The 15,953-nt window shown below is 41.4% G+C and overlaps 1 protein-coding gene across 3 annotated transcripts in view; it reads right to left on the bottom strand.

The window, feature by feature from the left end:
• Positions 1-15,953, bottom strand: part of CGNL1 (cingulin like 1) — a 114,492-nt gene that overhangs the window by 33,356 nt on the left and 65,183 nt on the right. For all 3 annotated transcript variants that reach the window (XM_074966261.1, XM_074966260.1, XM_074966259.1), the window contains exons 9-10: positions 3,569-3,775; positions 2,977-3,081 (exon numbers count right to left, since the gene is read on the bottom strand). In XM_074966261.1, coding sequence (XP_074822362.1) covers positions 2,977-3,081; positions 3,569-3,775 — 312 coding nt within the window. The remainder of the gene's footprint in view (positions 1-2,976; positions 3,082-3,568; positions 3,776-15,953) is intronic.

Here is a 15,953-nt window from a genome sequence, read left to right on the forward strand (position 1 = left end):
CTACTTCTCTTCCTCAGGATTAACTGACATGTTCTAAAAATGATTCTCAAGCTAGAGCTAAGCAAACCATTCAAAATAAAATGTTAGTTCAACAAATTTGGCCCATCTTTGTGTTTGCTAATTATCTGCAAACAGAGTTTGCCTTGCTAGTTATTTGAAAAAGCTTTGCTGAATGGCATTTTGAACATACTTCCCACCCACAGATTGCTCGCAAACCATTTGCAACAACTACTGCTTCAAGAATTCACTATTCATAATTTTCTGTTTGTGATGCGAGATTGTCCACCTAAGCAGATGGCACTGTTTCTGCTCCCTGAATGGGTGGCTCTCATTCCAAGCCCTTTCAAAATGGCCACACAAACACTCCTTTGAAGATACTTGTGGAAAACACATATTTGTAGGGTTCTTTATAACACCTTCTCTTTCTGTGAATTGTTTTGCAAAAAACCCACACCCCCGCATACACAAACATCAAACACCAATTGCTCATTTAAATGTTGGTAGCAAGTAAATACAGTAAATGGAATTGTAATTAAAATAAAAGCATATTCCATTAGAAGATAATTAATGTTCACAAATATAGTATTCAGGGGTCTAATAACAACATATGTTGTAACTGGGTTAAGTATAGATCCAAGTCATGTTCTTTCTGCTGGGCATTACAAATGTATGAAAATAGTTTACCACCCTATAACAAGCTCTAATGGACCAAGCCTAAGGTAGCTGACAGGCATCAGAAGACCAACACTGACAATGCACTAGCTGAACAACTTGGAACCAATCAAGCGGTGAAAAGAGAACCTGTACCTGAAAGCAGGGTGTTGATTTATTAATTTGATTTAAAAGATTGTCAGATTAAAAATCACATTTTTAAAAACAAAAAGTTCCTTACCTGTGCTGTTAATAAATTAGATTCTTAAAATGGACACAATTTCAAAAAACTTAACTTAATTTTCACATTTTTTTCTTGTTTTATTATGTTTTCCATTGAATTCAGATTTAATTGAACCATGAAAACAGACTTGTCAAGAAAGTTTCCCTTTTGTCTTATAGCCCACCTGTAGTCAGGTTCACTTTGTAGTTTGTGCTCCAGTGGAGCAGAGTTTGAGTTGCAGACCATACATGGGAATGTTGAAATTCAAATTAAGACCACTTTTTTGTGTTTAAGAAACATTTCTAACAACACACAAAACCCTTATATTTTAGCTATGATTTACTTGACAGAATCTCTTTAATCTTAGCGTCTAGATTCAAAGGTGAATTTTACAATTTAATATTTTAGAAACACCAGTGCTTTTATAATGCACATAAAGGTGATGTGCAAGGAGGAAAAATTGGGTTTGTGCCCTTTGTAGCTCCTCTAGGATATATCCTGTTAAAGGGTGTGCCTGCCCTGTATCACCGCCTGCTTGCCAAGAATGGCTCTGCTGACCCCTGCCTCAGTTTCCCCTTTATGCAGGACCCCTTTAAATCTCCACACAATCCAACTATTCAAAACATTCCCTTTCTGGGGTTCAATTTATTAAGTCCTGCATGAAGTTTTTCAAAATAGAACTCAACCCTACAGTTTTCATCCCAGTTTCAGCTGGGCCACGCCCCTCCTCCTTGAGGGTCTGCCTCTCCTTAAAAAAGGTTGTATTTTGCCTCAGTCCCAAGGTGGGCACAGCCCTTCCTCCCTGAGGGTCTGTCTTCCTGCTCTCCCAGCACCTCTTGCCTGGATTTGGCCTTCTCCACAGGCCTTCCCCACTGGTATTTCTCTCCTTCCCCCCATGCTGATGCAGGGCCCTCCAGGAGCCTTCTAACTCTCTACAGTGTCTGTAGTCATCTGCCTACTACTACTACCTGCAGCTGTCTCCCCCTTTGTAAAAGAGAAGCTTACTCACCTTGTGCAGTAACTGAGATTCTTCGAGATGTGTGTCCCTGTGGGTGCTCCAATTCACATGTCGGTGCATCCCAGCGCCATGGATTGGAGATTTTGGGTAGCAGTGCCTGGTTAGGACGTGCGTGCATAGTAGCTGTCTCGTGGTGCTGTTGGCGATTCAACTATCGCCTGTGCGTCCCCAACCCCTTCAGCTCCTTCTGAACCTACCACCGCTAGGGTTTTGGTAAAGACTCGTGGAACCATCAACAGTCCAAAAGGCAGTACTCTGTATTGGAAGTGATCTTGTCCCACTGTGAATCGTTAGCCACTGCTACTAAAAATCTCCAATCAGTGGTGCCGGGACGCACCGACACCTGAAGTGGAGCACGCACAGGGACAGCACTCGAAGAAGAACCTCAGTGCCTTCCCTTACGCCCAACTGGGCAGCAGGTAATCAGTCCAGGTGAAATGGACCCCATTCCCTCTTCAAAGGGTCAGTCACCCTTTGACACGTCCCTATCCCTCCAGTGGGGCACAGGCCATCTCCCGAAATATCTGCCCACCAGAGAAGCCTCCAGGTTTCTTCACATTTGTCTTCCTGCTGCAAGTAGTGCAGGTTTGAGGTTTCTCCTCCATATCAATTCCTCTCTCCATTTCTTCTCTGTGTCCCCACCACTCTCCTTCTCAGCTCAGTAACTGAGATCTGGGATGGGAGGGAGAACGGCCACTACCCACCCCATCACTCACTCACAGCTGGATTTTTCTTATTTATATGACTGCCAGATTACAGCTTCTTATCCTCACACATGTAAAGTCTAGCTGAAACACAACCAAAACTGACAGATAATTTAAAAATTACAAAACAGATATGTCAAAAACTGGACAAGTTTGCTGGGGATTTATTTCCCTCCAACTTTGTTCAATTAAAAAAAAAGATTTTTATTTTTAAAGAAGGCAAACTTTTAGTTAGATGAAACTATGCTTAGAGGAAAGATCTGAATGGTGCTGTGAAGGCAAAACTTAATAGAATGGGAATTTAAATAGGACCAGAAAAAGTCACCACTGCAGAAAACAAACAAGGACATTTAATATTCTGACTAAGTTGTTGTACTTGCCTGCATATCCTCCAGCTCACTTTCCAAAGACTTTTTCACCAACAGCAGTTCCTTTCCCTCTTCCCCAGCGTGTGCCAGGACATCTTCTAAGTGTTGCTTTTCTTTCTACAAAACAGAAGTTGGATAGATTCAGGAATGCTGATGTTGCTTTCTCTCTAATCTGCCTTCAGAAGATCTGCAAGCATAAACATAAAACTGCAAACACTTAAAAACATCTTCACTGCCTTCCTCTTGCCTTCCACATCAAGCTCCTCTTCCACACCTCCAAGACTCCACATTGCACTGCTCCCTGCCTACAACCTCCCATTTCCTCTTAAACTCACTCAGGCACATCACCAATGTGCCCATCTTCCACTCTTCAGTGTTATTTTTATACTGTCATGTCAGCTGAAGCAGCCTCCCTGTACCTGTAGGTGAAGCTCCAGCCTGCTCTCTCCTTCAAGCCCAATGGTTTTGCACAGGTTTTACTGCACCAACAATGACTTTGCCTGCCTTCATCTTATCTTTCATCTTTTATTTTTGTGCAATGTACCCATCCAATCACAAACAGGAAGAAAACCACACTAGTTATAGGTCTGGTTTTGTAACTTACCTCATATCTCTCTATTTTTTCCTTCATTGTATCTTCTTTTCCTTTCATGTTATCAATCTGTTGATGGAGTTCTTTAATTTTGTCCTCTAGCTCTTTAATTGTTCTCTTCAGTTGTTCATTTTGCTCAGCCAGCTCCTTCACTCTATTTTCTGCACCTCTTTGCATCTGTTCTACAGTGTTTCTTTCACTGGCTAGGGCAGCAGCATTCTAGTAAAAAAGATAACAGAAACAGTGACACACAAAACCTCCATTTTTAAAGACAATGTAAAAAATATGCAGATTGTTTCCAAACAGAGATCTCAGTCCATGTAATCCTGGATGACAATTTTAAAGATGGAAATATTTTCTGATTCATATAGATAAATGAACACTGTCAACTGGAGTTTTTGGCATTTTGGAGCAAAATCCACACTAGAGTTAAAAGTAAATTAGTTGTACCCTCAAAAAATACATGCAACCTATGCTCTCAGAAAACTTGCTTTTGAGCAAGTTTTGATTCAGAATAGCACAGTTGCCTGTTTATGACCATAAACTCCATTTTGAGAACCGCAGCATTCTGAGCGAGCCCAAACTCATATCCATCTGTGACCTATAACAAGCCAGTTTGCATCCAGATCCCTAGAGCTGAAAGGGTAATAACTCTTCTCCCACAACTATACATCCATACAAAATTGTGGCTGTGCCAACCTGGAATATTCTATGAAAGGTCAGATTTGTGTGGGCCACAAAGGTGCATTTGTATTACTCGCAGACCCATGAACCACAATACCCAAAGTTACCAGCTAAGCAGGTAAGAGACCTCTCTTTCTGAAGGCATTACTACACTTTCAAATAATATCCACTATGTTTCAGCAGCATGTTTCATCATTATGTCACCTCATATTCTTACTTTAAAATGTCCCATTTTAAGTCCTTAGGTAAGTGTAATCTCATGCTTAAGTATTTTTTAAAGTTACCATAAAAAAACCCTAACAGATCTCAAGAGCAATGTGAGCCCTTGAGGAGTGAGTTTCTGTGTATTCAGGATGAGTTTTAATCTGTTTAGCTATAAGTGAGTTGCTGTGGGTTATGTGTTTTACTGGAAGGTTAGGGCAGTGGTGTTGGGAATTTAACTGCTGGGTTTTTTTTTTTTTTTAATTAACATATGTCGGGGTGCTTAAAGTTTTCAAAGGGATGCTTTTTGTATATTTGCTTAGAAACAAAAAAATACAATGCATTAAAGACAAAATTATAATAAAACTACATCAGATATTTTCTCACATGACATGGTATTATACTGTGCATTCATAGTTTTTTTGGCAATGAGCTTGGTTGCAAGCATTTGAATCTTTGCTTTGTATAGATCATATCACTTGTATAATATTTGTCCTACTGTTTATATATGGCTATGCAGTGAATTTGTTACAGTTCAGAATCTATAACCAGAAAGCTTACTTTAATACTATTTTGAAAACATGAATAAACAGAGTTTAAAAGTAAATTAAATAAAGCTAACCTTGTGCAACTGATAAAGAATTGGGGTTCGTTAACATTCAAAATTAAACCCAAGTTAACAAAAGGACAGAGAGTCAGAGACATAAGCCTACGGGTAGAGGGAGGAAACTAGTGTATTGAGGAGTCATAGAAATGGCAATGAGGAGGAGGAGATGGAGGAATGGTGTCATTGTTATCATTATATGTGGTGTGGCAGGATGTGGAATGGACCAATCATGTGATAGAACAATCCCGAAAAGAGTTGACTCAAGTGAGCTTAAATGTGTATGTGTACATTTTAAAACACTTCAACTCATAGGGGTGACCCCCTAGGTGGACCTGATCTTTGGCCCTTCGCTTATTTTTCATTCAAAACTTCCACCAGGAACGTAAGACTGCTCTGTGATAAAAGGTTTGATTCTTGATCCTGGACATTTAGGACCTAATCTTGCAAAGGAATCCATCAGCACAGATCTTTATTTCCCATACAAAATCCCACTGACTTTTGCATTAGTAACTTCAAAAATATTTAAGCACGACATTGTGTAGGGGTTATATTTACATTCATCTCAGAAATACAAAATGGATAATCCAGTGTAGGTGAAGTGAATTCTTTTGTAGATAAAGTGAAAAGAGGCGTGGGTAGCTATTTTACAATATTTTTGCTTTACCGGCAAAAAATAGAGGTAAGCAGTAATTCATTTGTAAATTGAAACAAAGCCAATTGCTTTTTAAATGGAGATTACTCTCCAGGTGTAACAGGACAAATCAGCAACAAAGCCATACCGTGCTGTATGCTACTGGAAAAATCAACACAGAAGAAGAAGAAGAAGAAGAAAAAAAAAGGAGTACTGCAAACTTGATTCAAGTTATATAAGAGGCTCTTATTCTACAAAGGACCCTTCACTAATTGTTTTCTAGTAAGCAATAACAAAAATATGCAAATTACTCTGATAAAGCTGTAACTCAGAAATCGCTCAGACTGTCCATTCGGGTTAATGAACTCTTTATACAAAAACTGGCAACACAAGCAGGATGACAAGTTCTAGTCTTTTTGTAAGTAAACAAAAAGGCAGTCAGTTTTTCTGTACATACATATTGGTTAAAGAGCTTTGAAATGGATTTCTGCTGATGCTGTAACTTCATATATACTTTTTGGTAATATCCTCTGTATTCATTTATTTTTGCTTTTTGTAATGCAGCATAGAGTTTTACTAATTAGCAGGCACTCTACCAATGGCTCCTTTTCGTTTCATTTTTTCCCCCCTTTTACTAGCTGAGTGAAAGAAGCTTAGGCATGCTGGGGAGTTTAGTGAATGGAATGTTGATTTGTCTGTTCTTTCTCATCCAACCGCCTACACACTGCTTCAGAGTTAGAGAGAACACAGAACAGAAGGCCCATACTGTACCTGAAGTATCCAGCACCTCATCTTCTGTGTTTGGGCTATTCTCTTGTCATATCAATACTTTTTTTTTTTCTCTTTCTGGAAGCATTATTCATTTAGAGCACAGTACCCTCAACAACAGGAAGCACTGTAAGTGAGGCAAAAGGAACTTTACCCACCAGAGTTAAAAGTTAAAAGTTCTGTCACAAAGGCTTAATACAGTCGTATCTCAGGATCTATTCTGACCTGCCTTTTGCTTTATGTATATTATGTAAAAAGAAAAGGAGTACTTGTGGCACCTTAGAGACTAACCAATTTATTTGAGCATCAGCTTTCGTGAGCTACAGCTCACTTCATCAGATACATTCAGTGGAAAATACAGTGAGGAGATTTATATACACACAGAACATGAAAAAATGGGTGTTATCATACACACTGTAAGGAGAGTGATCACTTAAGATGAGCTATTACAAGCAGGAGAGCAGGGAGGGGGGGAGAAAACCTTTTGCAGTGATAATCAAGGTGGGCCATTTCCAGCAGTTGACAAGAATGTCTGAGGAAGGGGGGGTGGGGGGGGAATTAAACATGGGGAAATAGTTTTACTTTGTATAATGACCCATCCACTCCCAGTCTCTATTCAAGCCTAAGTTAATTGTATCCAGTGTGCAAATTAATTCCAATTAAGCAGTCTCTCGTTGGAGTCTGTTTTTGAAATCTTTTTGTTGTAAAAATTGCGACCTTTAGGTCTGTAATCGAGTGACCAGAGAGATTGAAGTGTTCTCCAACTGGTTTATGAATGTTACAATTCTTGACATCTGATTTGTGTCCATTTATTCTTTTACGTAGAGTAGCAGCCGTGTTAGTCTGTATTCGCAAAAAGAAAAGGAGTACTAGTGGCCATTAGAACTCCTTTTCTTTTACGTAGAGACTGTCCAGTTTGACCAATGTATATGGCAGAGGGGCATTGCTGGCACATGATGGCATATATCACATTGGTAGATCTGCAGGTGAACGAGCCTCTGATAGTGTGGCTGATGTGATTAGGCCCTATGATGGTGTCCCCTGAATAGATATATGGACACAGTTGGCAATGGGCTTTGTTGCAAGGATAGGTTCCTGGGTTAGTGGTTCTGTTGTGTGGTTGCTGGTGAGGCTTACCAAAAGAAACTACACCATTTGCTCAAGAAACTCCCTGAAAAAGCACAAGAACAAATCCGCACAGACACACCCCTGGAACCCTGACCTGGGGTATTCTATCTGCTACGCAAGATCCATAAATCTGGAAATCCTGGGCGCCCCATCATCTCAGGCATTGGCACCCTGACAGCAGGATTGTCTGGCTATGTAGACTCCCTCCTCAGGCCCTATGTTACCAGCACTCCCAGCTATCTTCGAGACACCACTGACTTCCTGAGGAAACTACAATCCATCGGTGATCTTCCTGAAAACACCATCCTGGCCACTATGGATGTAGAAGCCCTCTACACCAACATTCCACACAAAAATGAACTACAAGCCGTCAGGAACAGTATCCCTGATAATGTCACGGCAAACCTGGTGGTTGAACTTTGTGACTTTGTCCTCACCCATAACTATTTCACATTTGGGGACAATGTATACCTTCTGATCAGCGGCACTGCTATGGGTACCCACGTGGCCCCACAGTATGCCAACATTTTTATGGCTGACTTAGAACAACGCTTCCTCAGCTCTCGTCCCCTAACGCCCCTACTCTACTTGCGCTATATTGATGACATCATCATCATCTGGACCCATGGAAAAGAAGCCCTTGAGGAATTCCACCATGATTTCAATAATTTCCATCCCACCATCAACCTCAGTCCACACAAGAGATCCACTTCCTGGACACTACGGTGCTAATAAGCGATGGTCACATAAACACCTCCCTATACCGGAAACCTACTGACCGCTATTCCTACCCACATGCCTACAGCTTTCACCCAGACCACACCACACGATCCATCGTCTACAGCCAAGCTCTACGATACAACCGCATTTGCTCCAACCCCTCAGACAGAGACAAACACCTACAAGATCTCTATCAAGCGTTCTTACAACTACAATACCCACCTGCTGAGATGAAGGAACAGATTGACAGAGCCAGAAGAGGACCCAGAAGTTACCTACTACAGGACAGGCCCAACAAAGAAAATAACAGAACGCCACTAGCCATCACCTTCAGCCCCCAACTAAAACCCCTCCAACGCATTATTAAGGATCTACAACCTATCCTGAAGGATGACCCAACACTCTCTCAAATCTTGCGAGACAGGCCAGTCCTTGCCTACAGACAGCCCCCCAACCTGAAGCAAATACTCACCAGCAACCACACACCACACAATAGAACCACTAACCCAGGAACCTATCCTTGCAACAAAGCCTTCAAAGTTCCTCAGACATTCTTGTTAACTGCTGGAAATGGCCCACCTTGATTATCACTACAAAAGGTTTTCTCCCCCGCCCCAACTCTCCTGCTGGTAATAGCTCATCTTAAGTGATCACTCTCCTTACAGTACTTGTGGCATCTTAGAGACTAACCAATTTATCTGAGCATAAGCTTTCGTGAGCTACAGATCACTTCATCGGATGCATCTGATAAAGTGATCTGTAGCTCACGAAAGCTTATGTCAAATAAATTTGTTAGTCTCTAAGGTGCCACAAGTACTCCTTTTCTTTTTGCGAATACAGACTAACACGGCTGTTACTCTGAAACCTCTCCTTACAGTGTGTATGATAACACCCATTTTTTCATGTCCTGTGTGTATATAAATCTCCCCACTGTATTTTCCACTGAATGCATCTGATGAAGTGAGCTGTAGCTCACGAAAGCTTATGCTCAAATAAATTGGTTAGTCTCTAAGGTGCCACAAGTACTCCTTTTCTTTTTGTGCATACAGACTAACACGGCTGCTACTCTGAAACCTGTATATTATGTATCATTAAAATTAAACCAAATTGGTATTCTCCCTTCTCTTCCACTGCATATCTTCAGAAACTGGCCAAGGTTGAGGTCAAGCATGTCTAAAAGGGGAAACTTAAAAAGGAAGCAGCCCCGCTGAACAGGTTCCAAGTATTTTCTTCTCCAACATTAGTTAAAATCTTGGGGATGGAGGAGCAGAGGGGAAAACGGGTGTGTAAGTAAAAGCTGGCTCAGGCAGCCTAAACTTGTGTGACAGCACGTAATCAGCAGCTCACCACAGGTCTCCAATGATCCTGGCAATGTGGCAGGGGTTATACTTTCACAAGAATGAACTGTTCCAGAACAAATTCTCTATAATGTATTAAGTACAAAACGCTTTTCTTTCCTAAAGACTCTTGTCTTTTTACCACCATCTCCCTACCTCCCACATATGTTTTTTTCAACATATTTAAGAAAATTCTGCTCTGCATGTATAATGAAGTTTACAGCACAGCAACTGAACAGCTGTTATTTACTCACACTTCTTTCTTGTTTAGGAGAGGAATTCTCCTCAAGATTCATGTGCCATACTGCACTATTAACTACCGATTAGTGATCTTTCATAATAGCTAGACTGAATTTTTAAAGGGGACGTGGAGAGAGACAAGAACAGCAATTTCTTCGGAAAGACCGAGTCTACCCTTCCATCATCTCCAAAACATGGAACGACAGCAGCAGCATAAGGTATAGAGGCATTAGCCTTCTTAATATCAGTAGTGGCAACATGAGTACCACCAACAGGGCAGACTATAGATTTACCTAGTCGTCTTTAACTTTGACATTGAAATTTACCATGAGCCTAACCCTACCGAGACCTCTTCTAAATATTCTATGGGTAGAATGAAGGGTAGGTAACACAGTCCTTGTCCCTAAAGCCAAATGCCTGGCATAATAGAGCAGGTTTTGGTCATTGCCAGACTGCAGCCTGTGATCCATGTGCTCTGCGTGCTCTGGTTCTCTTTGGCTGCTGGAAACCAGCAACAGGAAGTGGTCCTGAGAACAGGGCTCCAATCATGTCTCCAAATCTTGTGCCACTGCCAAATACCATGAGACCTCAAGCCCACTCCAGAAGTCCGGTGGGGGCTGGAAATCTCTTGTCCTTTTTGCCCTCTCCCATCATGAGAAGCTCAGGACCCTCTTTTGATTGAATGAAATTAAAAACAAACAAAAAACCCCACAGTAATTGTTTCTGCTGCTCAACTGTGGAAGTTGATTGGCTCCACTAACTTCAGGGGAGCCACATGCAAGGGACAGAGACAGGAAAGGGACAAGAGAAACAGAGACAGGGAAGAGCGTGGGTAGCTTGCACCAGGGCCGGCTCTAGGATTTTTGCTGCCCCCAAGCAAAAACATTTTTGGCCGCCCCTGCTTTTTTTTCGTGCCCTCCCGCCCCCGGCTCCGCCCCAACTCTGCCCCTTTCTAACCCCTTCCCCAAATCCCCGGCCCTGCCTCCTCCCCCAGGCATGCCACATTTTCTGCCCCCCAACCCTCCGCCCTAGCTCACCTCCACTCCACCTGCTCACGCCTCCACTCCACTTCTCCCCCCTCCCTCTCAGGTGAGGGAGAGGCAGCGTGTTCAGGGGAGCAGACGGAACGGAGGTGAGCAAGGGTGGGGGGGGAGCACAGGAAGTAACAGGGGGCGGGGGAGAGGAACCGCTCCCCGCCCCAGCTCACCTCCGCTCCACCACCCACCTCCCCCGAGTGCTCGGCTTCTCCTCCCTCCCTCCCAGGCTTGCTGCGCGAAACAGCTGTTCGGTGCATGGCAAGCCTGGGAGGGAGGGGGGAGAAGCGGAGCGGTGGCGGCACGCTCAGGGGAGCGGCCGGAGGCAAGCTGGTGCACATTTCTCGGGGCGGCATGGCCAGCACCAGAATGCCACCCCTAGAAATGTGCTGCCCCAAGCACCTGCTTGTTTTGCTGGTGCCTAGAGCCGGCCCTGGCTTGCACTGCCATCTTCTTCAGAGAAGCTATGTGAGTGGAATGGGCAGTGAAATATACGTCTGACAACCCGCGCAGCTGACGGTATCCTGAGAGAAGGGAAGGGGAAGCTAGGGGAGCCCACATGTAATGAATCCATGTGCTGCACACAAACAGTTATTGAATCCAATGGAACTAGAACTCTGGTCCTTCTTTGAATCCAAAAAACTCAAGACTCTACTACTTGGGCTAAAGAAACGGGACAAAAGAAGCAGGACCTTCCATAGGCCAGCCACTAGAGGGCAACATTACACACAAAGCTAGTATGTTACATGCATGGCTGCCTCTTCGGAGAGGGCATAAAGGCAATGGCCTACCCAGTCCTAAGTGAAATCCCTGTAATAAAAGGCCAGGAGAAGGCTTGAGAACTGCTGGACTAAAATCACCTCTGTGGTATCTGGTGACACACACTGACTTTTTGAATGGTAATTACTGTATTTCACATTCTACAACTTGAGGATGGCAAATATAATAAAAAGTTTAGGGCTGCCCAACAGATTGTATTTAAAACTACCATAGGTCATTCTGGTTTCCATAGGCCTGCCTATGTGAGCACAAAGGTGTGTTTTTTCAATTGAACCCGAGGCTACAACATGGCCAGCTCACACGACGTAACAGGTGTTAAGTGCTGTTCACAGAGGCATTTGTGGGGATAGAGGGTCACTCAGTTGGAAAAAAACACACCTTTTTTTCCCCTGTGTAGACAGAACAAATTAGTGGTAAGTGTGCTGGGTATTGACTGTCTACTGATATGTGGCCCTCCTCCCTAGAGGTGGCTGCACTTCAATGATGAGATATATATATATATATATTATATACACATACACACACACACACACGGCCTGTGAAGCACTTTAAAGTCCTTCAGGGTTAAAGGCACTAAACAACAATTAAATTAACAGGATATTTCCCATCCAGAAAGCACCGAAAATTAAAAGCTCTATTCATCATTTTACTCACTAGTATAAAAAACTAACCAGAGAGACAGGGTCACAGAAAGGATCAGAACTAGAACTGTATGTTGAATTTGGAAAGAGAATAACCATTTATTTACCATATAACCATTTTGGGCTCCTTAGGCTGTGTCTAACCCTTTGAAGAGTAACTATGAAAGTGTGATTATATATGTAAAAACACACATGGCACTTAACAGGGACAGCGAGTTGGGTGAGATTCCGAGGCAAAGACTGGAAAGAATGCATCCATATTTAGTATATAGAGAGATCTTTATGGAACATTAAAGTAATGGTTGTTGTGTATTATAGTTAACATATCTTAATTCCCAGACTGAAGTTTCTTTCTTTAAATATTCTAGCCATGTACATTCCACCCTCCTGCCTGGTCCCTCTTTTCTGTATCATCGTGTTCTAAAAGCAAATGGGCACATCACAAAACGATGGGAAATCGCAAAAACCCACCATTTTGTTTGCATTCGGCCAGGTCATAAATTGTAGGGCTTTGGCAGTTGCACTTTATACCACTGAAGCAAGGATCTATTTCCACACTTCTTAAATCTCCCAGATTAGCTGGGAGATCCCCATTTTTAGCTGCTTTCTGCACTGCTCCTGACCAAGAACTACCGTCTCCCATCGGTTAGGGACACTTCACGTCGTGTGTTTAACTACTGAGTCCCACCTAGGAGGACTCTAACCACAGGGGCACAGCAAAGAGCATGGTCACCTGAGCCACTGCAGCGCTGCCAACTCTTGTAACCATTGCTAATCTTGCAATATTTGATGTTTTACCTAAGCTCCAGCTTCTAATGAGATTACATTAGAACTTTAGCATCTGTTTAAAACAAAAAGTTTCTAGCCGTTGTGGTTACTGAGAAAAAAACTGAAACTGTGATCTGAGTGCACCTGAGGCAAATAAAACCCTCAAACTTATTTTAAAAACTCTTAATTTTTTAACTCATGATTTTTAGGGGGCCTAAATCAGTATTTTTAAACATTTGGTGCTGGCAATACTGCTCCTGTCACCATAGACTTAGAGCTATGGCTAATACAATACTGGGCAGTACTCTAGCCATCTCTTCTTGGCCACAAGAACCCGAGAAAAGTAGCCAGTGAGTGACAGCAGAGCCAGGGGCCTGGAAGTGGCAGGAAGGGGCTGTCAGAGCCCCCTAACTATCAAGGATGAGGCAAGGAGAAGCCAGAATATTCCCCAGCTGATGACAGGAAGTAGCTAGAGTCCCCTCCCAGCCCAGGCAAACAGCAAGTTGTTTCATAATTGTTTGTACAGGGTGTCTTGCACCTTCTTCTGAAGTATATGGTACTGGCCATTGTCAGAAACGGGACACTATATTAAATCTGACAATTTCTGTATTGCTAAAGCTCATTCCATGCTGAAGCCTGGTCGGATTTAAAGTTCTGATTATCAGGATACTTGTTATTGATATAAATGAATTAATGCATATTCAAATATGCAAATTAGTGTGTTTCCTCATTTAGATAAAATTGTCAAATTTCTGGAAATATATACCTGTTAATGCTGTTAACCAGGACTGTCAAGCGATTAAAAAATGAATCGCGTGATTAATCGCACTGTTAAATAATAATAGAATACCATTTATTTAAATATTTTTGGATGTTTTCTCCATTTGCAAATATATTGATTTCAATTACAACATAGAATACAAAGTGTACTGTGTACAGTGCTCACTTCATATTATTATTTATTTTTGATTACGAATATTTGTACTGCAAAAAAACAAGAGAAATAGTATTTTTCAATTCACCTAATACAAGTCCTGTAATGCAATCTCTTTATCATGAAAGTTGAATTTACAAATGTAGAATTATGTACAAAACCCCCCTGCAATCAAAAATAAAACAATATAAAATTTTAGAGCCTGCAGGTCCACACAGTTCTATTTCTTGTTCAGCCAATCGCTCAGATAAACAAGTTTGTTTATATTTGCAGGAGATAATGCTGCTCCCTTCTTGTTTACGTCACCTGAAAGTGAGAACAGGCATTCTCATGGCACTGTCGTTTAGCCAGTGTCACAAGATATTTATGTGCCAGATGAGATAAATGTTCATATGTCCATGAATGTTTCAACCACCATTCCAGGGGACATGCCTCCATGTTGATGACAGGTTCTGTTCAATAACAATCCAAAACATGCAGACCGACGCATGTTCATTTTCATCATCTGAGTCAGATGCCACCAGCAAAAGGTTGATTTTCTTTTTTGGTGGTTCGGGTTCTGTAGTTTCCGCATCACGGTGTTGCTCTTTTAAGACCTCATCCCTCTCAGATTTTGGAAGGCACTTTAGATTCTTAAACCTTGGGTCGAATGCTGTAGCTATCTTTAGAAATCTCATACTGGTACCTTCTTTGCGTTTTGTGAAATCTGCAGTGAAAGTGTTCTTAAAACGAACAACATGTGCTGGGTCATCATCTGAGACTGCTATAACATGAAATATATGGTAGAACATGGGTAAAACAGAACAGGAGACATACAATTCTCCCCCAAGGAATTCAGTCACAAATTTCATTAATGCGTTATTTTTTTTAAAACAAGCATCGTCAGCATGGAAGCATGTCCTCTGGAATGGTGGCCGAAGCATGAGGGGACATACGAATGTTTAGCATATATGGCACATAAATATCTTGTAATGCCAGCTACAAAAGTGCCATGCAAATGCCTGTTCTCACTTTCTAGTGACATTGTAAATAAGAAGAGGCAGCATTATCTCCTGTAAATGTAAACAAACTTGTTTGTCTTAGCAATTGGCTAAACAAGAAGTAGGACTGAGTTTACTTGCAGGCTCTGAAGTTTTACATTGTTTTGTTTTTGAGTGCAGTTATGTAACGACAACAAAAATCTATGTTTGTAAGTAGCACTTTCACGACAAGAGATTACACTACACTACTTGTATGAGGTGAATTGAAAAATGCTATTTCTTTTATCAGAGGGATAGCTGTGTTAGTCTGTATCCACAAAAACAATGAGGAGTCTGGCAACACCTTAAAGACTAACAGATTTATTTGGGCATAAGCTTTCGTGGGTAAAAAAAACACTTCTTCAGATGCATCTGTTAGTCTTTAAGGTGCCACTGGAGTCCTCATTACTATTTCTTTTATCTTTTTTACAGTGCAAATATTTGTAATAAAAAAATAATATATACTTTTATTTCAATTACAACACAGAATGCAATATATATAAAAAAGTTGAAAAACATCCAAAATATTAAACAAATTTCAGTTGGTATTCTATTGTTTAACAGTGCGATTAAAACTGCGATTAATTGTGATTAATTTTTTTAAATCACGATTAATTTTTGAGTTAATCACATGAGTTAACTGTGATTAATCGACAGCCCTAAAAAATTACTACTTATCAAAGTATCAGACAAAAATACCAGCCCTTTAGTTAGTCTCTCCCTACCTCCCTGCACTAAACTTGCTTTTCTAAAATATGTACTTTAACAGACTGATACATGTGTGTAAACGAATGTAGGTGTATAGACCTGTGTCTGTCCCTTTATTCAGTGTAGCAAATCCATTCCCTGACAGTATTGCTACTTAAAATATGTTTCATACCACAAAGTGCATTACTGCTACACTC

Source organism: Natator depressus, chromosome 10 (assembly GCF_965152275.1).
Source record: "Natator depressus isolate rNatDep1 chromosome 10, rNatDep2.hap1, whole genome shotgun sequence".
NCBI lineage: Eukaryota > Metazoa > Chordata > Testudines > Cheloniidae > Natator > Natator depressus.